At 37.3% G+C, this 26,502-nt stretch overlaps 2 protein-coding genes across 2 annotated transcripts in view; both read left to right on the forward strand.

Annotated features, from left to right (window-relative positions):
- The first annotated feature begins 2,899 nt into the window (after window positions 1-2,899).
- LOC113066101 (OTU domain-containing protein 1-like) lies at window positions 2,900-5,082 on the forward strand. The gene has a single exon (XM_026237736.1). The coding sequence runs from the start codon at window positions 3,273-3,275 to the stop codon at window positions 4,581-4,583; it is 1,311 nt and encodes a 436-aa protein (XP_026093521.1). The 5' UTR covers window positions 2,900-3,272; the 3' UTR covers window positions 4,584-5,082.
- Window positions 5,083-6,858: 1,776 nt separating this feature from the next.
- The window catches only part of LOC113066102 (sickle tail protein homolog), a 166,836-nt gene continuing 147,192 nt past the window's right edge, over window positions 6,859-26,502 (forward strand). The window contains exon 1 of the mRNA XM_026237743.1: window positions 6,859-7,077. Within this exon, the coding sequence (XP_026093528.1) occupies window positions 7,005-7,077 (73 nt within the window). The 5' untranslated portion in view covers window positions 6,859-7,004. The remainder of the gene's footprint in view (window positions 7,078-26,502) is intronic.

Here is a 26,502-nt window from a genome sequence, read left to right on the forward strand (position 1 = left end):
AAAAGGAGAAAAAGAGACAGAAAAGGGGCTTTTTGACAAACCGATCCGAATCTTAAACGCGTGTAGAAAAAGATCCAGCGCGCGGAATGTGTTTGTGTAGACGTGTTTGGACATTAAATTGGATCGATCTAGTTCTTGCACGTTTCCCTTTAATGACTGCGGCAGAGAGACAGGAAGCTGGTTTATTATGAATGTAGGTTAACATTACTAAGAGGAAGACACATGGCAGGGATATATTTGGGTCTGCTTTCATCAGCGCCCTACTCCAAAGCAATCTTTTTAATGGCGCGTTGTTTTTCTTTCACTGAGATGTTTGGATGTCACTTGTGTTTATATGGATAACTGTTCCTGCAGGATAGCCTAGTGTTGATGTGTTATCAGGTGCAATGCGGCATTTATTTCAGGTGACAGATGTCCATGCTGCTGTTGCAAGCCCGAAAGCCAGTAGGGATTGATTTCGAATGTAATAATATTGGTTCCCATTCTCCTTATAACGATTACGGTCACGGGATTAATAATTCAGAATATGGTTGGAAATCAATTCTGGTTTTATTACTCTTAAATTATGACAATTTAATATTTAACGGAACAACAACACATAAAATAAATAAAAAGTTTACCCCCAATTTTATTTTTTGCAAAAGTTTACTTTTTAATTTAGTTTTCACTCCGTTTTTATGTTACTAAATAAATAATGATTCACTGTCAAATGTGTGAGTCATATTTATTTAATAAATTGTTCTGATTCATTATAAATAGTCAGCCATTTGATTAATTTGACCAGGAACGTTGAAATGTTGTGAATCACTTAAAGATCCGACTCATTGGAGTCTTCGAAGCCGGACTCTAAACTGGTTGCGCTGTACAGGTTTTTAATTCATTAAAAAGAACCGACTCAAAAGAGTTATTTGTCCAGGACTCTAGACTAAACTGGCGATTTAGATTTAATAGCGATGTTGCACTTGCTGATGTGCAGTGCAAAAAATAAAACCTCGTCATAAAGTGATGCGTTCTGAGTTTTCTAGAACCTTTAAGTAAATCGAACGTCAATAACAAATTTACAAAATGGAAGGTTCTGAATTAATAGCTTTAGGCTCCACTCCATTTGTAAACCGTGTGTGATGCTTCCTGTTGGATCAGCCCTGCGCGTGATACCCAGTTGAGCGTTGGGATTAAATGGCTGTAAAGCAAGAATCGCTTGTTTCTTCAGCTGCCCTTGTGACGCGTCCCTAATTCAAATCACAGCAGTCTCAGATTCTTAACGCTGATTATCTCTCGCGCGTATGGAGCCCTGTTTGTGTTGTTGTTCCGGTTAAACCATAAACAAGAACAGTTCAGAATTGTGTGTCAGATCGTGCGCACATGCACATTAGTGTGTCCAGTACCCACGTTATTAGATGTGTGTCAAAACATATGATTCAGACACAGACCTTTAAAGCCAAACGTGATATGCTTGTCAAAACACTGAAACACATGGTGGTAAAGGCTTTAGAAAGCTGTATTTGGAGTGTGGATATAGGTCAGGTCGTTGACTTTTCCAAGCGAGGCGTGCATGCGTCATTCGTCTGGCTGGCCTTAATTCTCAATTTACAGCTGATGATAAGAGCAGGTTATTCTGACACGAGTACGCCTAAACAATAACTACAACAATCGGATATAACAAAAAAATCTTAGGAAGTAATAAAAACCCGACGAGGTCTTTATGTTGATCGACTCTGCATGGATATGAGAAAACGTGATGATTCATGATTTCTCACTAGCCTTAGACAGCTCACTTACATTGTGTAACACTTATCGCAGTCAAAATAGGCGTGTTGCTGTTATCCGATAAACAGGGATCAATCGCGCCCCCTGGTGTTACATCGCGCAGCTGCAGACGCTTTACACAAAGGCGTTGTTGAAGCATTTGGCTGCCACCCATTGGTAAAAACCGGTAAAATTGGTAGTGTCTTCATTTTTCAGTTAAAATAGAAATTCGATATATTTTGATAATAAGTGAAATAAAAAAAGAAACACGCAACCCCTGTTATTTAGTTCATTTGCACTAGAAAATAGGCAGTGTATATAGGGATCTATATTAAAAGGTATAAGAAGGACATTAGATATTTTCCCTTTCAGTAACACAAGCACAATGAGCCATATCCACTTCCAGTTTAGTTTATGAAGACGTGTCAATATGGTGAAACCGAGAACACATAAAAATTATGTATGGATTGGAAGCTATTTAAAACTCAAGTCATTTCAACTGACCTTTCATTTGATCGTCATCTGCCCAGTGACATAATTTTCTTTGTATGTAATCATCTTTAGATAGACAGACAGACAGACAGACAGACAGACAGACAGACAGACAGACAGATAGATAGATAGATAGATAGATAGATAGATAGATAGATAGATAGATAGATAGATAGATAGATAGATAGATAGATTGATGAACCACCAATAAACTATGAAATGACTAACTCAAACAGGTGCAGTAAAAGGTTGCTGAGACTCTCCTTGCAGAATATGATGTCATGAGGGATGAGGTCATGAGTCAGAATGTTCAGGAACTCTGGGATCAGTGGATTATTTGTATGTAGCAAAACTTTCACAGTTCTGAAACTCCTAGGGTCAAATGGGAGTTTAAATCCATATAAGGCAAGACAAAAGAAGGCAACAACGAGCAAATCATTTGCGTGTTTTCTATGAAAAAAAGAAGAAACTTATTGGATTGAAACTTTGGTTTGATGTCGCATCGACCTGACGTAAATTTCCTAGAAAAGTCTTTAATGTGTATAAGGCGATTTATAGACAACACTTCTTGATAAAGCAGGACCAATAAAGTTTTGTGTGAGGCGGGACTTCCTCGCTGTGGAGAAGCAGTGTGGTCCGCAGAGCTGTATGTGAACGCGCGGCCTCTTGGCAAGCTGCACGCTTTCCAATCTGGCGACGCCGCCCTGACGCGCGTGCTAGCGTAAACACGGACAGAAACGAGAAAAACGCCGAGAGTCCCAGTGACACATTACATCTTTCGCATTCCCGCGAGCGGCGGGTCGTCTCCTCGGCTCGGACGGTGTGTCAGAGACCGGGGGGTCCGGTTACCAGTGCTCGGGCTAAAATTAGGGTTGCTTTGGGGCTGACGCAAGAAAACTCTGTGGCAGCGGGAAACGAGGATGCATGGAAACGCATTCATTGCTGTTGATGACAGAGAGTATTTTTGGACTGTGTTGTCATCATTTGGTAACAACGAGGCCTGAGGCGTATTGTATAAAGGGAGGACGCTGAAAATGCACTTGTACAGCAGCGCGTTAACACACTACCCCGGCTCCTCTCGAAAAGTTTCCGTAACTCTCACCAGTGTCGCCAATAACGTAACGGCGACAAGTTCCAGCTCTTTGGAGGTGGTCGGAAACGCCGTTAACGGAAGCGCAACAGACGCACACACGGAATATTTGTCTCGAGGGGAACAGACTGACGCGAACATGCCTGCTTTTTCATGTTATGAGGCCACCTCGATGAGGCCGGTTTTCTACACTTCTACCGCGGAGATTATCATCACGCGACCGGATGGTGTGGAGAGATCCGTGCCCGTTCACATCGTGAAAGAGCCGCGCACAAACCGTAGACATCTGGAGACGCGCTACAACCGAGTTTCTTACGCAGTCAACGGAGACGATCATAAACACTCTGATTCTGTCTTAGATTTAGATTCCGATTCCAGAAGAGACGTTTTAGGGGATGACCAAGATGAGATAAGTGACAAAGATTCAATTCACTACGATGGTTTTTTTGGTAATGACAGATACAGAGTTTGTGATAGGAGACTCGAGCCGTGTTTGCAAAGTGATGCCACACCCTCCAGAACTCTAGGAACTGTACAAAACCCCTCATCTGATTCATATGAAGGTCTTAAAGACCCAGAAAGACAGGAAAGTGTTGAAGATGATAATCCAGTCTTCGAGCTGCACATCCTTCAGGAGCCCACTGCGACACCCAACAAAAGCAACGTTGATAACAAGGTTACCCGTTACTTGGCCGAAGTGGAGAAACAGAACAAATACCTCCACGAAAGGCAGAAATACCGCTTCCACATCATCCCAGATGGGAACTGCCTGTACCGGGCTGTTTCCAAGGCGGCTTATGGAGACCAGTCGATGCACAAGGAGCTGAGAGAGCAAACCATGCACCACATCGCCGACCACCTGGAGGAGTTCAACCCCATAATCGAAGGCGACGTCGGGGAGTTTCTGATCAATGCGGCGCAGGACGGCGCATGGGCTGGCTATCCGGAGCTGTTGGCCATGAGTCAGATGCTGAATGTGAATATCTACTTGACCACTGGGGGTAGTGTAGAAAGCCCAACAGTATCCACCATGGTGCACTACCTGGGTGAAGAGGACTTGTCTAAACCGGCTGTATGGTTGAGCTGGCTCAGTAACGGTCATTATGACGTGCTGCTGGACAGCATCCAGCCAAACCCGGAGTATGATGACTGGTGCCGTCACACCCAGGTACAGCGCAAAAGGGACGAGGAGCTGGCCAAGTCCATGGCAGCATCGCTTTCCAAAATGTACATTGAGCAGAACGGCCTGCACTGAAAACCGACTCAGTCCCAGAATGCACCTGGGAATACTGTAACTCATTCTAATGTTTCCAAATGGATTGCACTTTGATTCCTCAAGCGATTAAATATTGCCTTAATTTATTACATTTCTATCCTTGCGTGTCTTAATTTTTTTCTATAAATGTGTTGAAGTGCCGTGCACAAGATGATTTGTGGTGCGATATGTAAAATAAGGACTGTTTGGATCTGTGCAAATGTTTCTTAGATTTGTCATAATTTTAAGCCTTGTGTGACAATATCCAATATTTTTTTTCTTGTTTATAGTTTTGTAATCTGTTCCGCAGAACTGAATGGAATGTCGCACTAATACAAACTTTTCTAGTAGTTCTTTTAATGGTTATGTGTGAACGTGTTTTCTTTTTAGTTCACTGTTGCATTATATATTCTGAACTGATGGCTCTTTAATCTTCAAGTGCCCGAAATCTTTTTTTGCAACTGGTGTTTTTGAATAAAATTCTTTTGAAGCAGTTTTATTTTAGTTACATTCATAGAAAATTGTGAATTATATTTTCTGTTGTTGTTTAGTTTTGTTTTAGTTTTGGTTAGGTTTAGTCATACAGGTTTACAACAACAATATTTAGAATAAATATACTTAAATCAAACTTAATGAAAATTACAAAAATGTGGACACGGACTGCAATTATGAATGAATTTCGGATACACATCCCAACTTCAACAAGGTGGCCTCGGACCCAACACTATATTTCATACAGGTATTTAACATGAGGGTGATTATTTTATTAACCTTTAATAACATCATAATGATATGAACACCCATTTGTATCCCAATATATACTGGAAGGCTGGACATCTGGTTGTAAAATCTGTAAGAGACTTTATTCCTGTAAAATATTATTTATTCTCAGAACAAAAAGGGTAATAGATTACATACATTACATAAATGTTAACTTTTACAGACCTGGCACCTAGATTGTGTGAAAACAATGACATAAATGTGTAGGAATGAAAGGAGAAAGTGATCTCATGTTAGTCTTGAGCGTATGTTCTCATAGACTACTCTGAAGACTGACCTCAGTGTGGCTATCTAGTGGCTACTCTAAGGGGGAGATGGGGGTCTTCAAAGTTCTTTCCTTGAATAGGAGGCCTTATTATACAATTGAGCTCAAATCATAATGTTGCCTCGTGTCCTGCACTTCATAAAGTAACTGGTCATGTCCAAATATTACAAAGTAACATAACTCTTTAGTACATTTAGTTCCAGGAGGTTTATTTAGAAGAAGGTGACTTCTGTGTTTTGTGGCATGTGCAAGAATCTGTAAATATCTATGCTTTCTTTTATATCTAGAGTCCTTTTTTATTATTATCATTAATTGTAAGTGGGCATGCAGCTTCACTATTGATCCAAAGGGTCAAAGTATTATTTATTAATTGTTTATTAAGAGTTTCACTTGTTTTCCTTTTTTCATTCTTTCTTTTTCTCACTTTTTTTAAAGACAATTTCAGGGTTATTTCTCACTTTTCCACCAGTTATATATATATATATATATGTATATATATATATATATATATATATATATATATATATATATATATATATATATATATATATATATATATAATAAGCAATTTCTGAGATCATCTATAGCTATTTAGAGATGTTATGATAGTTTCTGTGTCAGACACTAGATGGCAGTATACACCAGGGCGCTCTGTAATAGAGTAGAGCCTCAGAAATCATGCAGCTTTTTATGCAGAACACAGTGCATCGTTTGGATCATGCGACAGCAGATATGAATAAAACTCGAGTTATGACACATGACACTGTGTATGTTTGAAATGGAGCGTGTTTTCATCATATGATAGTGTATAATTACCAGTAAGTCCAACTGATCAAACCACTATTTTCAATAATTTTATATGTCGTTTGGGAGTCTAATAACATTAACGAGCTAAACAATTGGTCGAGTTTGCCCATTCTTCATCTAAACTGCAAAAGGTCAAACACTAATGACGTTTTTGCCAGTTACTTCCATGGTTATTGCTTATATAATTTACAATAATAATAGCTTGATTATGTTAATGAAACATTGTTTTAAATGTGTGGCAAAATATGCAAAAAATAAGATTACACCGCAAAATCTCTCTTACAGAACAATTTGTTTTCAATTGGAATGACGTAATTCTGCAGTCATGTGGACTTTTAAGTTCCTTTCTTATTTATTTATTTACTTTTTGGGCTGAAAACCCCTGAGCTTTCTCTCTCACCCTCCCTCTCTCTCTCTCTTGAAGGAGTTTGTGTCCTTTGGTCATACATCCTATAGCTCATATATACCGACTCAGAGCTCCATGTGTTTTCAGCCAGACGGAAGCGGGAAATAAGCGAAAGTTTTGCGGTTTTCTGACCAGGGTCGAGCAGACTGGAGAGCTGCAGAAGATGTCCGGACACCGGGTCCAGTTCGCGGATCTTCCTTCTACCAGCGAGCGCAAAGCCAGCCCGAGAATTAACAGTAAGATTTCGGAGTTTCTGGTCCCTCCGGCTGTGCCTCAAAAGCTAGTATGCTGCCTAGTTAGACTGCATCATATACGTGTTTAGAGTGTTTGCATGTTCGATGCCCAAAAATACCGTCTAGGTATAGGCAGCACACTTGGTTTTGACGCACAGCCTAAGAGTTTGAAGTTTAGAGAAGAGTGGGGTAAGCTGTGCCACTTTTTATTTATTTTTTTACTTAAATTGGTCTCGAGGCAAAAAGAAATTCGATATTATTAGTTGTAGAATGCCGTGTTATGAAATTAAAAATATAAAGGCCAATACAATTATGCTTTATTTTTACAAAAGATGTCCAGTGGCACAACTTGCCCCACACAAGGGGTAAACTGTGTCATGTCAAAGGAAACACTGGGGAATTTTGTAAATAATTTTCAGTAAAACAATATGATAATTTACAATAAAAATATTAATATTACAAAGTTCCATTACAAAGCCTTATTTTACCACATTTTGTCATGGCTGTTTTTGCATTTTCATAAATCAGCCAAGATAACATCTTACCATGGACACAACACTTTACCCCACCAACAACTAAAATACTTAATTATTTAAAAAATATTTTTTTAAAAAGTATACTTTTTTACAATTTTTGGCTTGTTTGTAGTTAATTAAGATGGTGACACAACTTACCCACTGACAAATCTTACCCCACTGTTCCCTACTGATTTTGATCTTTGCTGGTGTATGCTTTCAGTGACAGCAGTGGCTTTCTGCTGAATGAAGCTTGTCAGAAAACTTGAAGAAGAACAGCTTTTTCATATGTCATCATGGTCTCATAACCTTTAAAACCTTATGAACTTTGCAATTTCTGCTCTAATAAAAGGCATTTGTCTATGACATTATAGCGGAAAGAAACAATCCCAGTTAAATGTCATGGCTAAAGTAATACAAGTCTAACAAATGGGATTCCTCTTATAATTTGGAACCAATTTTAAAAGATCCTCAAAGAATCAAATAAAATTCTATTGGATAAACTCAAGTTTTATACCCAAATCATTAGCAGATTCCTATTTGATCCCATTAAATAAGTTCCAAATTATTATTTCATTATTCCTTTCATTCCTTTGGGATTTTGAGAACATTCCTTTCAAACATTACTTTGAACATGTTTCTGGAAAGAAATGTAGATTTAGACATCTAATTTATGATCTTGCGTGTAAAAACGTCAGGAACCGAGGGCATTTCATAAATTCAGACTCTCCCTTAGTGACCTAAAGAATCTTGGAAGAACGGAAGAACCCTCTCACTGTGCTCTGTCTGTTATTCGCTTCATGGCTATTTCTAATCAGAACATGTGAAATGATTTTGAATGGCTTTGATGAGTCCTGCACACTACAATTCAGTGCCTCCTGGACTTTCGAGAGAGTGAAGGTAGAGGAGAAAGATATAAAAAGAGCAATGTAACAGCCCGAGAGCTGTAATATGAAAAGTTCTTGCTCATTCTCTCTCTTTCACTTTCTCTCTGAGTGCAAACCAGAGAAAAAATCCCTACACCCACTCATCTGAGAAGTAGCAGATTATTCAAGACTACTGGAGGACGGCAAGCTCTCTTTAGTGAAATCCAAAGTGTCGTAAGGTTTCACTGTTTGGATTGCTTCCACTGACACACAATCTTAAGGACAGGAAGTGTTTCTCAGTGCTGCAGCACTGCTCAGATAGAAGAGGAAGTGGGTCATTGAAGGTAGTGAGCCTTTAAGATGCTGAAAACAACTTTAAACTTAAGTTGTGTCTTAAATTATGTATTAATTGTACTCGAACAATCTACTACTGTGCTTCTCAATTCCAGTCCTCAATTCTAATTACAGATGTAATTATGTGCAGATATTTTTCAAATATAAGTGCAATGTAAAAACATGTATGTACACAATAAGTGCATTGTACCAAATTAATAATTAAAATGTAACTACATAGTAGTTAAGGCCACTTAATATAAAGTGGGTCCAAAATCAGTTGCTACTTCAGATTCATCTCAACTTTAAGTTCGAAAATTGTCTACCAAGTATAGTACTACCTCATCAGTGTGAACATATGATACACACTACTTATACTGCAAAAAAGTGCATTAGTGAAGAAATGTGCAAAATGTGACAGACCTGTTTGAATAAACTTAGTGAGTTCAAACAGCACAAAACTAACTTATTTCACCAGAAATACCTTGTTTGGTTCAGTATACTAAAGCCAAAGCTTTAAGAGAAACTGCGATAAATGTTTTACAGCATTGCATCTTACTCAGGTTTCTACTTGTCATGGCTGGTTATGCACACTCAGAGAGTATTGCTTAATCTGGAAAATTTTGAGGATTTAGTTGTCTGGACATGGGCTGGGATGTCTAACACAAAACTGTCCTGAGTCTCACTCCTTTTCTGAGAATTGTTGCATCGGACCCACTTTATATTAAGTGGCCTTAACTACTATATACTTACATTTTAATTAATAATTTAGTACAATGTACTTATTGTGTACATACATGTTTTTACATTGTACTTACATTTAAAAAAAACCTACATGTAATTACATCTGTATTTAATTTCTGTAATAACATTTATAATTACACTGTTGACCCATACTTTACACCTTAACCCACCCTTAAACTTACCCATACCTCCAACCCTCTCCCTAACCTTACCCCTATCCCACCTCAATGGCAGCAAAAGTGTTTTACAATACAATATGAACACAATAAGTACATTGTTCTTATTTTTTTATGTAAGTACATAGTAGTTAAGGCCACCTAATATAAAGTGGGACCGTTGCATCTCTTCGCCTGCGATCAATGACAGGGTGTGAAATGGAGAGTATGTGAGACTTATTCCCTGTTATTCCAATAACATAGCACTTTACCAAGTCTTTTAACACATATGATGATTGGTTAAAGAAGATGAATCATTCATAACATCTTTAATTAGCTAGAAAAGAGTGATTTATAAGAAATCAAAGACGGTTGACGTCAGTCAACTCTTCAAAGACAGTTGCTTTTTCACCCTGTTTTTTAAGGAGAAGGTTTGCGATTGGCTGATTGGTCGTGACAGATACGCTGGAGGGTTTGAGGATCCTGTTCATGTAAAGCTCTAATTGGATGCAGATGTCACGCATGGCCATATGATGCTCCCCTCAGCGAGGCTTTGAAGTGACTCTGGACTCGAAATACTCGAGGACTGGGTTTAATTTTCTGGCTCATCAGTTAAACCTTATACACAGAGAGGGAGAGGTCTTAGAGGAATGCATGGCTGCATGTGTGTGAAGGAGAGAAATGCAAGCTCAGGTACAGACTCACATCACTGGATGACAGGGCAGGAAATGCTGAATCTCCATGGTGACAGGGCAATTGACACACCACGTGAGAGCTGACACAGTGGAGAACTGCAAGACAAGACAAATCCATCCGAGTGGCGTTAGCTCAGCACATGTGTGTGTGTGTGTGTGTGTGCGTGCATTCTTTGCTATAGTCAATGCATGTCAAACAAAAGTGCTGATTAGCACAGAATGAGGGATTGAGAGAAAAGGCAGAAAAAGCAATGGAAATATCAAGGGAAACAGGGCTAATAAAGCAACATTCAAAACTGTAGAGAAGAGCTGATGTCTGGTAAAATCTTCAAAGCTTGTGTGTGTATATATATATATATATATATATATATATATATATATATATATATATATATATATATATATATACACCCAAGCATGCATGCATAAGAAATACAAATAGAAATATATGTATAATAGTATATCAAAGTATATCAAACAACAGATAACAACACTAGATGATAGGCAACTGACAGCTGCATGAGCTTTGAAAGAATAACATCTGAGCAATAAAGTTGGGTTGCTAGTTGGATTACCGTAGGCATGACAGCAACTCCGAAAGTTCTGGACTTACACACAACAGAGTGAAACTGTGGGAAGCCACCCATATTTAGATGCTGATGAAGCTACGGTACTTAACGGTATCTGGTTTCTCCTAATGGGAAGAGAGGAGAGAATTCCTAACCTGCCGTCTCACTGTCTAAACACCCACCTTCCATATCTTCTCATCCTCCCTCCCTCTCTCTATCTCTGTTCTCGAGGACAGCTAATATATCACATTGAGTTCACTATGAAACTTTGGGTCGGGGGCGTTCAATAGTCCCAGCGATCGCAGAGTAAAGAGTGCATACAGCAACTTTATTCATTTTAACAAGTCTTCTCACTTTATAGTTTTGCTCACAGTGGGGACTTTGCGAAAGTTGCTACAGTGTAATACAGATGGCAACCTAAGATGACACTTTTCCACATCCCTCCTATACATACATTACAAGCAAGGGTTTACAGCTGGTTGTCTATGAAGGTAATTTATTTCATTATTTAATATAATTTTACATTAATTTATAGTTAATTTATTTAAATAAAACAACCCCACATTTTCATTTTTGCTTGATACTGCTAGAATATTGTATTGAAGTGGGACCTAAAAAATAATTATAAAATCTTTTAAATTAACACATGGGATATATATATATATATATATATATATATATATATATATATATATATATATATATATATATATATATATATATATATATATAAAATAAAATAAAATGCTTATAAGTGGATCCCTGGAGTTGACAGGCTGGCTAAAGGTATTAGGTTGAAAATGTCTGACAGCCCTGCATTATAAGAAAAAGTGAGGAAAAAATAACAAAAAATACATGAACAATATAAGACATAAAGACTTTGATAGGCCAAAAGTGTAGAACAGAGTCTGAAAATAAAATGATAGTGGAATGTGTGTTTATATAAGTGTGTTGGAGGTGATAAACCCGTCTGAGAGTGGTGTCTGATTTTGCATGTTAGAAACACTTTCACAGCACGGGCACAAACATTATCCACTTATTCATGGAGATAAGCCTCCAGAGTGTGTGTTTGGAGGACACTATGTTCTCTTTGAGAATCCAGACACTTGTTATGTCAATATCACCCCCAACGGGATAAACCCATCCACAGACTAAATCTAACCTTTCACCTTTCACACATGACCTCCACCTATCACACGAAATCAGATCTCCAAAAGAACAACCACAAAATTTCTTACTGTTATTCAAAATTATCAGGGTTTTTTTTCTTCTTGCTTCTTGTTTTCCATTAATGTTTCTTGTAGTTTTTTTGTTTTTTTGTATGTGTTTTTTTGCCCTCTTGGTAGCTTCTAAATTATGTAGAGTGGCAATATTTTATGAAGTGTGTTTTTGCTTTGATAAGTTGCTAAGATTGTGCCTGTATATCATGTTGGTGTTAATGAGACGGAGGGAATGGGAGGACAGATGTGAAGAGCAGAGGAATCAGGAAGAAACATGAAAAGAGGAGGGAAAGGACAAGCAAAAAAGGGAAGAAAAGGGAGGAGAAAAAAATGGAAGAGAAGTCTAGTACATTGAAAAGTATAGTTTGGTCACAATTTACTCACCTCTGCATGACTTTTTTTTTTTTCCGAAGAATGTTTATGCTGCTCATTAAAACAAAAAAAAAAAACAAAAAAAAAAAACCAGTTACCATGGGCCATCACAGAGGATAAAATAATAATAATAATGATATTTTGATAAATAAATAAAGAAAAATATATCTTTAATTAGATTTTATTTTTATATTTTCAGTTTTCATTTTAATTTTAGTTAAACTTTTTTTTGTATAATTTTCGTATTATTATTATTTAATATTTCTATTTAGCATTGAATTAAAAAAATTTCAACTTAAACTTCTTTTATTTGAGTTAGTTGCCAAGAAAAGATTGAATATCAGAATGAGAAATTTAACATATAGTACATGAACCATATATGATACTTATATGTTTATTTATTATTTTTTTTTAATCATTTTGGAAGCTTGATTTCCCTTGGTCACCATATTTTTTAATTGGATAAAAGAAACATGAACACTGTTAAAAAAATTTGTTTGCGTTCCACAGAAGAAAAAGTAATTTGGATTTGGAGGGACATGATGCTGTGTAATCATTGACTGTTGTTTTATTTTTGGTGAAACGTTCCTTTAACAACAAGGGACAACAAGGGAAAAAGAAAGAAAGAGCCCAGAAAAGCTTCTTGCTGTTTTATATGTGAAGAACAGAAGGATTTCCTCTGTGTGAAAGAATGGTATTTCCCCAGACAACACTAGCAGCTGTTTTTGTGCGGATTTACTGCTTTGCTTGCAAGAGCCCTTAAGTTTCCCCATCTAAAAAAACACCAGCACAGCAGCCTTCTACCTTTATGCAAATCTTGAGCATTGTCTCAGGATTTTAGGCAGTTCATTTCTGTTTCTCTTTTCTCATTCTTCTGGTCAGGATGGTATGAATCACACTGTACAGGGGTCATCGGATGCAAAATTCTCTTTTGTTGTTGTTTGAACATAAATGTGTTTTGGAAGTGTGTTAAACCATCCATCCTATAATGATAAAAATCCACCCAGTGTTTTATTTTTTATTTTTTTATTTTTATTTTTAAAATCCCCTTTCTTAAATCAGGCTGTCCTGAGATTCCTGGCAGAATGACGTAGTTCTGCACAGGCCCCTCCCACGATAGTTGATTGAGAAGGCCGGCTTACCTTAGACCCGCCCTTGTGCCAACTTTGGTGCAGGGGGAGACAAGAACATCTCAGATTGAGCGACTGAGGTGTTTTTTTGTTGGATGTAATAATGAACATAGCAGTCGTCATTTACTCCCGACATATGAGCCACTGAAGATGCATAGGATTAACGTTACTATCGTTTTGAAAAGAGCTTATCCCCCATCTGCCGAAAGTCGTCTATGTTTCATGTTCATCTACAGAAGAATTGAGCATAAGGGTTATGAATCTTTGCAAATCACCTTTCCTAATATGTGCTAGTATGCAAGTTTCACGGCTAAAGTAAACAGTACCGCTCATCACCCCACGGAAGAGAGGGGCGTGGTCAGCAGAGCTCATTAGCATTTAAAGCAACATGGACTAAATTGGCTTGCTAAAAACAGAGCTCATTTTGACAGGGTAAAAATTTTGTTTTTTACACTACCATTGAAAAAATTGGAACCAACATATGTTATAGACTTTTCATTAAGACCCTAAAGAATCATATAAACTTATATCAAATGGGCATCCGATTACCCCTTTAAGTGAAGAGGTGAGTGAGAGGCTTCTGTTTCTCCCTCCTTTTTTGCTGACATACCAAGACTGTTCTCACAGTGAGAAGTTTAGTTTTACTTCTCCGACCACAGAAATGTCCTTCCAATTCTACAGCATTAACGGCACACTAAACATTTTTATAAAACTGAAGCTTGAGGGGAGTGTAAATAAGCACATGCTCATACACACACACACACACACACAGATTTAGACCAATGTGCTGAACAAATGCACAAATCAGTAGCTATGTGTCCATCCATTTTTATGCTCATTTTAGATTATCGCATAAAAAAAAATGCTGGATGGAAATGCCAAGATGCACATTAATACTAAAAATGCACATACAAAACGTTTACGCACAACTGAGTTGGATAAACTTTTTGTCCGATAAGAAATAATTCGCATACACTACGATGGAAACACATTTACATAATTACAATAAACTCAACCATGCGCATTGAAAAATTAATGTGGATTTGCACTATTAGATGGGATAACTTGACTAACCAGTGGACCCGTCATTCTGAAATGCCAGAGGAAAGTGTGTCATCAAAGTATTTCTGTATAATTACTGTCTTAAATGACTGTTCCAAAAAGCAGGCATTCACCATTAAGGCATTAAGTGTGTTTGTAGCTTATTGTGTATCACTGCTAGGGTTACACTGCTACTCTAAGTGCTTTTTAGGTGGCTACTTAAGTAAAACCCAGCCCTAATTATATTCTGGCTTATATGACAAGGGACTCTGGAAGCCAATTTCTTTATCTCTTAAAAAAATATAAAGGGAGTTATGAAATATAGTCACATTGTGACATAGGGTTACCATTTGATATGTAGTACCAATTATGAGAAGAAAAACCAAGCCACAATTTGAAAATAAAGTTGCATTTGAAAGATATAAAGTGACAATTTTAACATAAAGGTTTCCATTTCATGCATTGTATCAAATTTAGCCAATGTCTAGTTTTCATCTGCGGTCCCTTGGAAGGTATTCATAATCACGGATAAACATAAGAACAAAACAACAAACACATACAATACAGTAATACTTAAACATATCCCATCAGAGCCAAAAAAGAACATTCAGTTTAGCCACAACTGCATCAGTATTTACAGATTTGAGTTGTTTTTAAATTAGATTTTAGTTTTAATTTAAACATGTCAGTAGATGTGCACATACTTATGTCTTCTGATAGAGTGTTCCAGTGAATAATAGCTTTCACTGAGAAAGATGATAACCCAAAGGCAGAATGTCGAAAAGGAACAAAACAATTTCTAGTAGATGATGATCTTGTAGACCTTACAGGGAAATGCACAAAATCACATTGAGATAAATGTTTTGATATTGTGAAATATAGTTCAATTATAAGAAACAAAGCTGTAATTGCAAAATATAAATTAACATTGTTAGATACAAAAAAGTTATATTTTACAAAATAGTCATTTTAAGTTACAATTTTAATACAAAGTCGCAATTATGAGTAGAAAAGTCACAATTAGTCAAGATAAAGTGCTTTCATGATATTTTGTTCGATTGAATCGCACTCAAGTTAGTTTCTCCCTCTTGGTGCTAATCTTTTGGGCAGGTGTGAATACAGCAGTCACTCTCGGGTGTGGACCAAACAACCGCACAAAGTCCCAACTGAAGAGGTGGTCTGGGTCCGGTTCCAAACCAACTCTAGTACGCTGGAGAATTTGAATGAATGGATGACCTTAGCACATGTGTGGTTTTGTTTACATTTTCTGGTTCACTTGCAAAAAGGGCAGTGTGAAAGTTAACTAAACCAAAAAAAAAAAAACAAAAAAAAAAACATTGTATTTTGTCTGGACCAAAGCAAGCGAACTATCAGAATTTCCTGGTGTGAATACACCCATAAAGTCACGTTGTAAAATATAGAGTCACAGTTTTGAGAAACAAAGTTGTAATTGCGAAATATAAAGCCACGTCATTAGATACAAAGTACAAAATAGTCACATTGTGAGATAAAAGTTTACAAATTCAAGATATAAAGTCACATTGTGAAACAGAAGTTTCGAATCAAGTCAAATCATAAAAAGTCCCAATTGCGAAATTTTTATGTGAGTTACAAGTGCAAAATATAAAGTAACATTGTGAAATAGAACAAAAATATATAAAATTACTTCATGAGATATAAAATCACACTGAAAGACATACATTTCATAGGCTTCTATAGATCGCTTCTTCCTCCATAATTATTTTTCCATAATTGTATCACTTGACATGTGAAAATTGTTTAATACTTAGGGTTTAACCTCTAACCCTGAGTGTGAGCTATAATAATAATAATATGTTGTTTAGTTACCATTTATTCAAAAAGTTAAAAATAGCAACGTTTTGATCAAAGACCTTCATCAGGCAAACTTTGTCAGTGTGTTTGCCTGACAAAGGTCTTTGACCGAAACATTACTATTTTTAACTTTTTGAATAAAGGGAGTGTAACAGTGTGCAGATATTTTTTTATATTTATTTTTTTTATTCACCCTTTGATCTTGCACCTTGCCAAGACTTTTTTTGGATGTGCATATTTAGATTTTTGCTTTAGTTACCATTACCATGCTTCAGCACCATTAATAAATAAAACTATAGCAGCCGCTAATCATGGCAGACAAGCACTGGGCATAGTATGATTTGGAATAGCTGTAGTCTTAATCTAGTCTTAATTTTCCATGATCTAACTAAATGAGGGCTTAATATTTCCGCCCACAAACTGTGTGTGGCGTACAAGAATGTGGCAGAAATGTTCCCATGTGAGGTACCAGTGTGGCATGTATTATTCAGAGGGTACCTGTAACAGGACCTGAGAGAGTGCTTAGTGTAGCAGATGGCACCTATTTCTCTCAACACAAGCCACTTGTAAGATGAAAGCAGGCACACACACGATCATACACGTCATGCTTTCAAGCCAGCATGAATATGCCACTCGGTACCAATCTGTATTTCACTTCTTTGTAAGATGACAGGTTTCTGCAGCTGTCTTGCCTGTCCTGACGGATGAGGACATGAAATGACAGGTCAAAATAATGGCTTGGGAAGAGAAATATATGTTTTTCAGGGGGGTTCAGAACGCAGATTTCTGATGCAGATATACATCTTTAATTTTGTTGTTTACTATTTACACATTAATTATATAAAGAAAAATCTCATTGTTTTAGCACATCATTTGGTCTTAGCAATGGTGCTAGCAATCCCAGGGTCATAAGTTTAATGCAAGGACTGAAAGAAATACACACTCACCAGCCAATTTATTTGGTACATCTGCTAGTACCAAGTTGGACCCCCTTTGCCTTCAGATGTTCCTTAATACGTGCATTTATGTTTAGCAAGGTGCTGGAAACATTCAGCAATTTTGGTCCATATTGACATAAGCATCACACAGTTGCTGCAGATTTGTTGGCTGCACTTCCTTGATGCTAATCTCCCATTCCACCACATCCCAAAAGTGCCCTGTTGGATTGAGATCTGTCGACTGTGGAGTCCTTTTGAGTAAAGTGAACTCATTATTCAAGAAAACTGTTTGAGATGATTTGAGCTTTATGACATGGCATGTTATCCTGTTGGAAGCAGCCATCCTAAGATGGGTACACTTTGGTCATTAAGGGAAAGATATGACATCCCCCAGCACCAATATTCAGGTAATGCTCAATAGCCACGTTTCCACTGTTGGGCCAAAAGCGGGCATGCTATTGCTTGCCAGGGCCAGTCACATTGGTACTAAGGGGCCCAAAGTGTGGCAAGAATATATCCCCCACACTATTACACCACCACCAGCCGGGCCACTGATACACACCTGGTCTTCAACAAGACCAAAAGGACCCATGTCACACCTCTCTTTTTCTTTCTACACTGGCTACTTTCACTTTTTTATGACACTTTGCTTGTTGTGTTGCTCAGTTGTAAGTCACCTTGGATAAAAGTCGTCTGCTAAATGAATAAATGGATGACCCCAAACACGAACTGTATTGTAATTATTCATATATTATGTCATCATCATACTTCTACACAAGTATGATAACATAATTAGAATGTCATGGACAAGTTCATTTATTTCAGTAATTCAACTCAAATTGTGAAACTTTATTAAATAAATTTAATGCACACAGACTGAAGTAGTTTGAAAGTTAAAGTCATGACATTTGCCAAGTATGGTAACCCATACTCGGAATTGGTGCTTTGCATTTAACCCATCCAACTGCACACACAGCAGTGAGAAGTAAACACAGAGCAACAGAGCAGTGGGCAGCTATGGAGCCAGCACCCGGGGAGCAACTGGGGGTTCATTGCCTTGCTCAAGGGCACTTCAGCCATGGGTATTGTGGGTGGAAGAAAGCACTGTTTATTCACACCCACAACTCCTGCCAGCACCAAGACTCAAACCGGCGTCCTTCTGCTAACTAGTTCGACTCACTAACCATTAGGCCACAGCTGTTTAACTCTTTGGTTCTTTTAATTGTGATTATTTTGGCTCACATTTAACAATAACCCACCAGTTCACTATAAGTGAACAATTCTTCATCAGACCAATAAAAAATAAAAAAAATAAAAAATAAAAACATTTTTAGTGAATTGTTGGCCTTTTGGAAAGTATGTTCATTTACTGTACATGTACTCCATACTTGGTAGGGGCTCATTTTGCTTTAATTACTGCCTCAGTTCAGCGTGGCATGGAGGTGATCAGTTTGTGGCACTGCTGAGGTGGTATGGAAGCCCACGTTTCTTTGACAGTGGCCTTCAGCTCATCTGCATTTTTTGGTCTCTTGTTTCTCATTTTCCTCTTGACAATACCCCATAGATTCTCTCTGGTGTTCAGGTCTAGTGAGTTTGCTGGACAGTCAAGCACATCAATACCATGGTCATTTAACCAACTTTTGGTGCTTTTGGCAGTGTGGGCAGGTGCCAAATCCTGCTGGAAAATGAAATCAGCATCTTCAGAAAGCTGGTCAGCAGAAGGAAGCATGAAGTTCTCCAAAATTTCTTGGTAAAGGGTGCAGTGATTTCGGTTTTCAAAAAACACAATGGACCAACACCAGCAGATGGCATTGCACCCCAAATCATCACAGACTGTGGAAACTTAGCAACTTGGGCTATGAGCTTCTCCACCCTTCCTCCAGACTCTAAGACCTTAGTTTCCAAATAAAATACAAAACTCAACTTTCTGATAACATGCTTGGATAAAGCACTCTGTGAACAGCCAGCTTCTTTGGCAATGAAAGTTTGTGGCTTACCCTCCTTGTGAAGGGTGTCAATGATTGTCTTCTGGACAACTGTCAGATCAGCAGTCTTCCCCATGATTGTGTAGCCTAGTAAACCAAACTGAGAAACCATTTTGAAGGCTCAGGAAACCTTTGCAGGTGTTTTGAGTTGATTAGCTAATTGGCATGTCACCATATTCTAATTTGTTGAGATTGTGAATTGGTGGGTTTTTGTTAAATGTGAGCCAAAAATATCACATTTAAAAGAACCAAAGACTTAAACTACTTCAGTCTGTGTGCACTGAATTTATTTAATATACGAGTTTCACAATTTGAGTTGAATTACTGAAATGAACTTTTCAAAAAACATTCTAATTTATTGTATTTGTCTGATGACTTTTTGAAGTGCACACACTTCTACAGATAGCCAATGCTCAATGTGTAGGAAGCAGTGAACACTACATAGGGACCCTGTGAATAATTTGATAAAAAAACAAACAAACCAGCACTCAGGTTTATCAGTAGCTCTTAGAAAACACTTTTGGCTGCTCAGACTCATAGCAAGCTTTTGTTTTGTTTTTTTCTCTTGGAGACATGTAGATGTACAGACACTCAGCTGTTCAATAAATATAGAGGAAAGCAGCCAGCAGGGTGGGTCGGATTTTTACACAATCCTCTGGGGAACCAAAACTAGCTGCAGAGGACTAACCACTAGATTTATTAGTTTCATTCAGCACAATTTTATACCCCAATTGCACTTTACAAGGGAGTTACACTCAGTCAGTCTGAGTTTGATTTAGAAAATGCTAAGAGAAAAAGTCTTCAAAAAGATCTGTAAGCCTTGTTCTGGTGTATGGCTGCCCAGTATTTCCATTGACACTGACAGAGAGTTTCAGGCTACGTCCACACGAAGCCAGAGCTTTCCCGATCCGATCTTTCTTTTTTCCTTGTCTCGATAAATATCTGCATCCACAAGAAACCTTAAAACTAAAAACGGAGAAGAAGACTTGGACTATGCGCGTTAACCTTGTGCGCGGTATACAGATGTACATGGAACAATACGTTTATTAATCTGTGTTAATGTTAGTTAATAAAAAGACATAATAAAGTTGTTAAGTGTTTGATCATGGTTTTGTTGGTGTAAGGATTTAATATCCACATAAAAACGCAAGGGTGGTGTTTTCAGATCTTTTTTCTTAATTTTTCATCCTCTTTTCTATCATACAAATCTTGAAATTATATATATATAATTATATACAGTGAAAAAAATGTGATAAAATTACCCTGAGTACTTGTGACAGGCTGTGTACTGAGTCCACTGTTATACACCTTGGTGACTCAAGTTAAACTAAATAAAAATTAGCTAAACACCAAAGCAACAGCATATTAAAATTAGCAGATGATGAGACAGCATACAGGGATGAAGTGAACCAACTCATAGCATGGTGTGACTACAACAATCTCTCTTTTTATGTCAACAAGATGTCACCAAACACCTCCTTCTTATTAAAGAAGACCCAACAGTGCCTATATTTTCTGAGAAGGCTGAAGAAAGCAGGCATGACCCCCTCTATCCTCACAACTTTCTACAGATGTGTCATTAAGAGTGTAACCAGCTGTATCACAGTTTGGTATGGAAAATGCTCAGCATCTGACAGGAAAGCCCTACAACGGATAGTGAACAGCACATCACATCACCGGGACCTGTCTTCTTGCCATCGAAGATATCTACAGCACCAGGTTTCTGAAGGGGCAACGTCTATCATGAAGGATCCTTCTCACCCTTCCCACACCTTGTGCATGCCTCTCCCATCTGGAAAGAGATGAGAAGCATTTAGACCAGAACTTCCAGACTCAAAACCAGTTTCTTCCCACAGACAATCAGACTTCTCAACAGCTAGTCTGATGTCACTTATATCCAGGGTTGCACATAATTTTTTCAGCCTGGTTCTCATAAGAGAACCTGCAGATTTGGTTTGGTCCTCACACTGCATATAGCTCGACCTATTAAATATTATATAATATAACTATAAAAATAGATTAATAATAATTATAATATTATTACACTATTTATTTAGTTTTTTTTATTAAATAAACTAAATAATAATATGTGGTAATATTATTAATAACAAATGGTAGGCCTAGTATTAAATACAAAAACCATTATAGTCACACTTTATTTTAGGGTCAAATTCTCACTATTAACTAACCATTAACTATGACTTTTGCCTCAATTAAATCCTTATTTGCTGCTTATTAATAGTTTATAAGGTAGTTGTTAAGTTTAGGGTATTGGGTAGGATTATGGATGTCATGCATTATATGTACTTTATAAGCAGTAATAAACAGCCAATATGTCAATAGTAGACATGCTAATAAGCGACTACTTATTAGTGTGAATTGGACCCTATACTAAAGTGTTACCACAATTATTTTTTAGTAAATTAAAAAATAAAATGTTAATATCTACTACTTTATTTGTGTGCCCTTTTAAGAAGAAACACTTTATGTATTCCCCAGTTGTAAGTCCCTTTAGATAAAAGCCTCTAAAAATAAATAAATAAAAGCGTTTTCATCATTTTCAAACTTAAAATCAACAGGCTTTTATTTTGGCGGGTTGCTGGCAAGTAAGTACACGCGCTTCCGGATTTAGCACTGCTGCTGATTAAAGAGCGTCAGTGAATGAATGTTACCGTTTTGCATTATGCTTTGAAAGCGGTATGGGATAGCCAGTGTTTGGAATAACGCCGTTTAAAATAACGGCGTTAGGTAACAATGTTATTTGTTAAGTAACGGGGTAATCTAACGAATTACTTTTTGCGTCGTTATAATGCCATTAACATTACCAGAAGTTAAATGCAGTGCGTTACTTTGCATTGATTTAATAAACTATGTAATCCGAATGCACCTCTGCCTCACACAGCGAGTGAGCAGGTGAGTTAATAACGAGATAAGCGATTATGATTGGCTAAGGCAGAGTCATGTGTTTCATGGTAGCCAATCAGAGCCATTGTTTTTACGCCAGCGGCGTCAAACACACACACACACACACACACACCCGAGATTCGCAGCAGCAGCAGAGATGGCGAGTCAGGAGCAATCGAATAAAAAGTTGGCATTTTCAAGGTGGAGATATAAGCACTTATTCAAATTCATTGTGGTCAAAGGCAAGAACGTGCAAAAACACTTTTCATACAAAGATAATACTTGGAAGTGCAGGATAAAACTCTTGCTGTCTGTTGACGTGCAATAAATATTGAAAGTTATGTACAAACACCTGTCTGTTCTACTCATTGTAACTGACTTGTGAAAACTGCTCAAAATCTTTGACATAAAGCAACTTTTTTTTTTTTTCAGTAACGCAAATAGTTACTTTCCCTGGTAACAAGTTACTTTTATTATAGAGTAATTCAGTTACTAACTCAGTTACTTTTTGGAACAAGTAATGAGTAACTATACCTAATTACTTTTTTAAAAGTAACGTTCCCAACAGTGGGGATAGCTTAGATTTGTGTTTTCAGTTTGAAAACAAATATTATGTAGTACAGTTTGTCGATCTAAAATGGTAATTGTTTACAGCTGTCAACCATATTGTTACGCAAATGCGCTGTCAGAATTTATTTCATTTTTTATTTTGGACCTGCGGACCACTTATGTGCACCCCTGTGTATATGTCACCCCAGGAACCCCCCTACCCCAAAACACACACACACATGCACATATATATACATTTATAGGTATATAAGAACATATTTTTGACTACTCTAACTTGGGCTGAAATGATTCCTCGAGTAACTCGAGTAACTTGATTACAAAAAATGATCGAGGCAAAATTCCTCTGATGATTACACCAATGATTTTAAACTTCAGACAACCCCCCCCCCCACGAAAGAGTAAACGATTGTCAACTATGCTCTTCCAGACTTTGTCTATGGGGTAAAGCGAAGTAGCAGAGTTTGGTATTACCAGGCTACCAATATTCAAGAAAATGCCACCAAACTCATTAGAAAGCACTTCATATTGGATTAGGACAATGACCCAAAACACCCTGCCAGTTCAGTCAAGGACTTTATCAGGGCAAAGAAATGCAAAGTCTTAGATTGCCCAAATCAATATCCAGATTGTCCCCCCAAAGTCCCCCAAACAAGCAACAGTTAGAATTGGCTGCATTAAAGGCAGAAGAAAAGCATCAGACCAAGAGTCTGGTGATGTCTATGGGTTGCAGTCTCATTGCTATTATTGCATGCAAGGGATCTGCAACTAAATATTAGCTTTTAATCTTTTACATCTGCCTTAAATTCAACTGTTCTAATACTTATGCTCACATCAAATAGTGGGCTGAACTCTTAAAGTGTTGCCCTTTTTATTTGATAAAACATGTATGATAAATAATAATAAATCACCACCACCTGCTAAATAAAATAAAATGTGACTTTCTGTAGTTTTGTCGCATATTAATCTTTTAATCATATTTGCAAATATCTAGACTCCACAGCAGAGAAAGCAATTTTGTCTTTACTGTTCCAATACTTATGGAGGGCACTGTATATTATATATTATATATATATATATATATATATATATATATATATATATATATATATATATATATACATATATATATATATATACATATATATATATATATATATATATATATATATATCTTTCAGGGAACAACGACACATGTATAAAAATATACTACAACATACAAAATGATCTTGGGCGCAGGGGTTAACAGCTTGCTAGAGGGGAGGATTTTCAATACACTTTAGTCAATTCAAAAAGCAATGACTTCAATTGCTATAATTTGAAACTCAATAATTATAACACTTAATTTCTATAATTTGATTTCTGAAGACTTTGCAGAGTCATATGAGCTACTTTTATTATATTTTATTGGTGCTTTTGTTTCCTTTTACATTTTTGACAGCCCCAGTCTTCTTCTAGTTTCATTATATTGGAAAGAGAGGCAGAATATTTTTAAACAATTCAAGTCATAGGTTTGGAAAGACATGAGGTAAGCAAATAACATTAGACTTTGATTTTGAAGTAAACTATTCCTTTTGAAGTGGAGCAGTTTAAATAATAAACCACATTTCACCATTATGGAGACACACAGGAAGGTGAGCTGAACCTTGCATTAAGATATGCAAATCCTTGCGATTTAGAGCCCTTGTTTGTGTGTGCGTGTCTGTGAATCCACGTTTGTTTGTGTGTGCATGTGTGTGTGTGTATGTGTGTATGCCACCATTGTCAGTTATTCTAATTCCATTTCGCCCACAATAAGACATTAAATTAGAGTGTCAGCATTCTTGATGAGGAAACACTAAACTGCATCCATAAGACATTAATGAGAATATATTTCTTTGATGCTTTTTTCACAACACAATCAAGTGCATGCATGTACGTTGACACCAAAAGACCAAAACTAATTCAGCAAGTCGATGAGGAGGTTTATTAAAATCATTTCTCAGGATCCTCAAGACTGAGTGTCCTGGCGCAGGGTTCAGTGTTATTTCACTGCATCAAAAGAGGAGATTGTTTTGGTTCTAATATTTGTCTGCATGAATGTAAGGAATCAGCCCTGCAGGGTGTTTGGAGGATGGTTGAAGAGAGTGTCAGTGATGTGAGACCAAGACTGATGTCAGTGTGAACGCTCCATTTCAAACATGCAGTGCGGCTGTGCCTCTGAAAATGCTGTTCTTTAAAACAGATACAGTCAACGCAGACACTGCGACACACAGTGACCTATGACAAGGTGATTTCGGGAATGTTGAAAATGATGAAAATGATGAAATGGAAATGAAATTGAATTTGTGTAACGGAAGTGATCTATGAACACATTTTGTTCTTTCAGAGATGATGCCTTGTGGTTAGTGCACATGTTTGGACCTGCTGTACAGTGATGCTTAACTGAGGAATCTTAGTGCACATCCTGCTTCTGTCATTTCCCAATATTATTCCCTCCTTCTTTTAAATGAAAAAGAAAGCATTTAGTGTGACCTCTAGTGCAATACATCTGAACAGAATTCCAGATTGAATCACATTCTAATTCATTAGTACTCAGGTCAATTCTGCGTTTGTTTGTCTAATTCTAAGTCTTTTTTGCATGCATACAAAATGAATTTTTTTGCTGATCATGCAGTAAATTACAAATACTGGGGTTTTCAGACTGATTCAAACTGGTGCTTCATATTTTTTTTTTATATTTTTTTTAAAGAACCAGCACATAAGAACAAAATCTATGTATCTATAACTCTTAATGATATAACTCATAGATAACTCTTAATATCTATATATATATATATATATATATATATATATATATATATATATAATAAAGTTTCTTTATTGCTGTCGATGAGCTTGCAGTTGCACAAGCATCAGTTTCACAAGCATCAGTTACACAAGCATATTATGACTGATATTATAATGAGAAGCATTAATGAAGAGCATAACTCACACATATAAAAAAAAAAAAAAAGGGGGATGATTGTTCTTTTCCCACTATTAAGTGATTCATTCTCGCCGGACACACTGCCTGTGATCTTGCGATTCCGGTCTCGCTGCTGGTGAGGCACGGCGGCTGCTAGATCGTAGGTATCCCACATGATCTGGCGGACGAGTTGGAGATGGCTCTTCCTATCTCCACCCGCATTTTCAAGATCTAGAGCTCGTTCTCGAGGCTTGGATGCCCGCACTGCGGTTTCTTTCCCCTCTGTCCACTCGGGTTCTCTCTGACTCGTCTGTCTCCTCTGGGGCTGGATGCTATGGTACAGATGTGTCAGAGACTTCGTCTGTACACTTTTCCCCTGATTGCTCTGCTCCCGGGAGTTCTGGAGAGAGTATGCAGGGACAGGGTATGTCTTCTGCTAGTAGCCCGTTCTGGCTGAATCAAGTATGGTCCTCAGACCTGATTTCTCTCCTCGACAGCACTCCATGGGAGATTCCCGTCAGTGGGATCTCCTTTCACTGGCTGAGGGCATGACATTCCACCCCCGCCCAGAGCTGTGGAAGTTATGGGTGTGGCCCCTGAGGGGGCACAGCTCA

Source organism: Carassius auratus, chromosome 49 (assembly GCF_003368295.1).
Source record: "Carassius auratus strain Wakin chromosome 49, ASM336829v1, whole genome shotgun sequence".
Classification (NCBI taxonomy): Eukaryota; Metazoa; Chordata; class Actinopteri; order Cypriniformes; family Cyprinidae; genus Carassius; species Carassius auratus.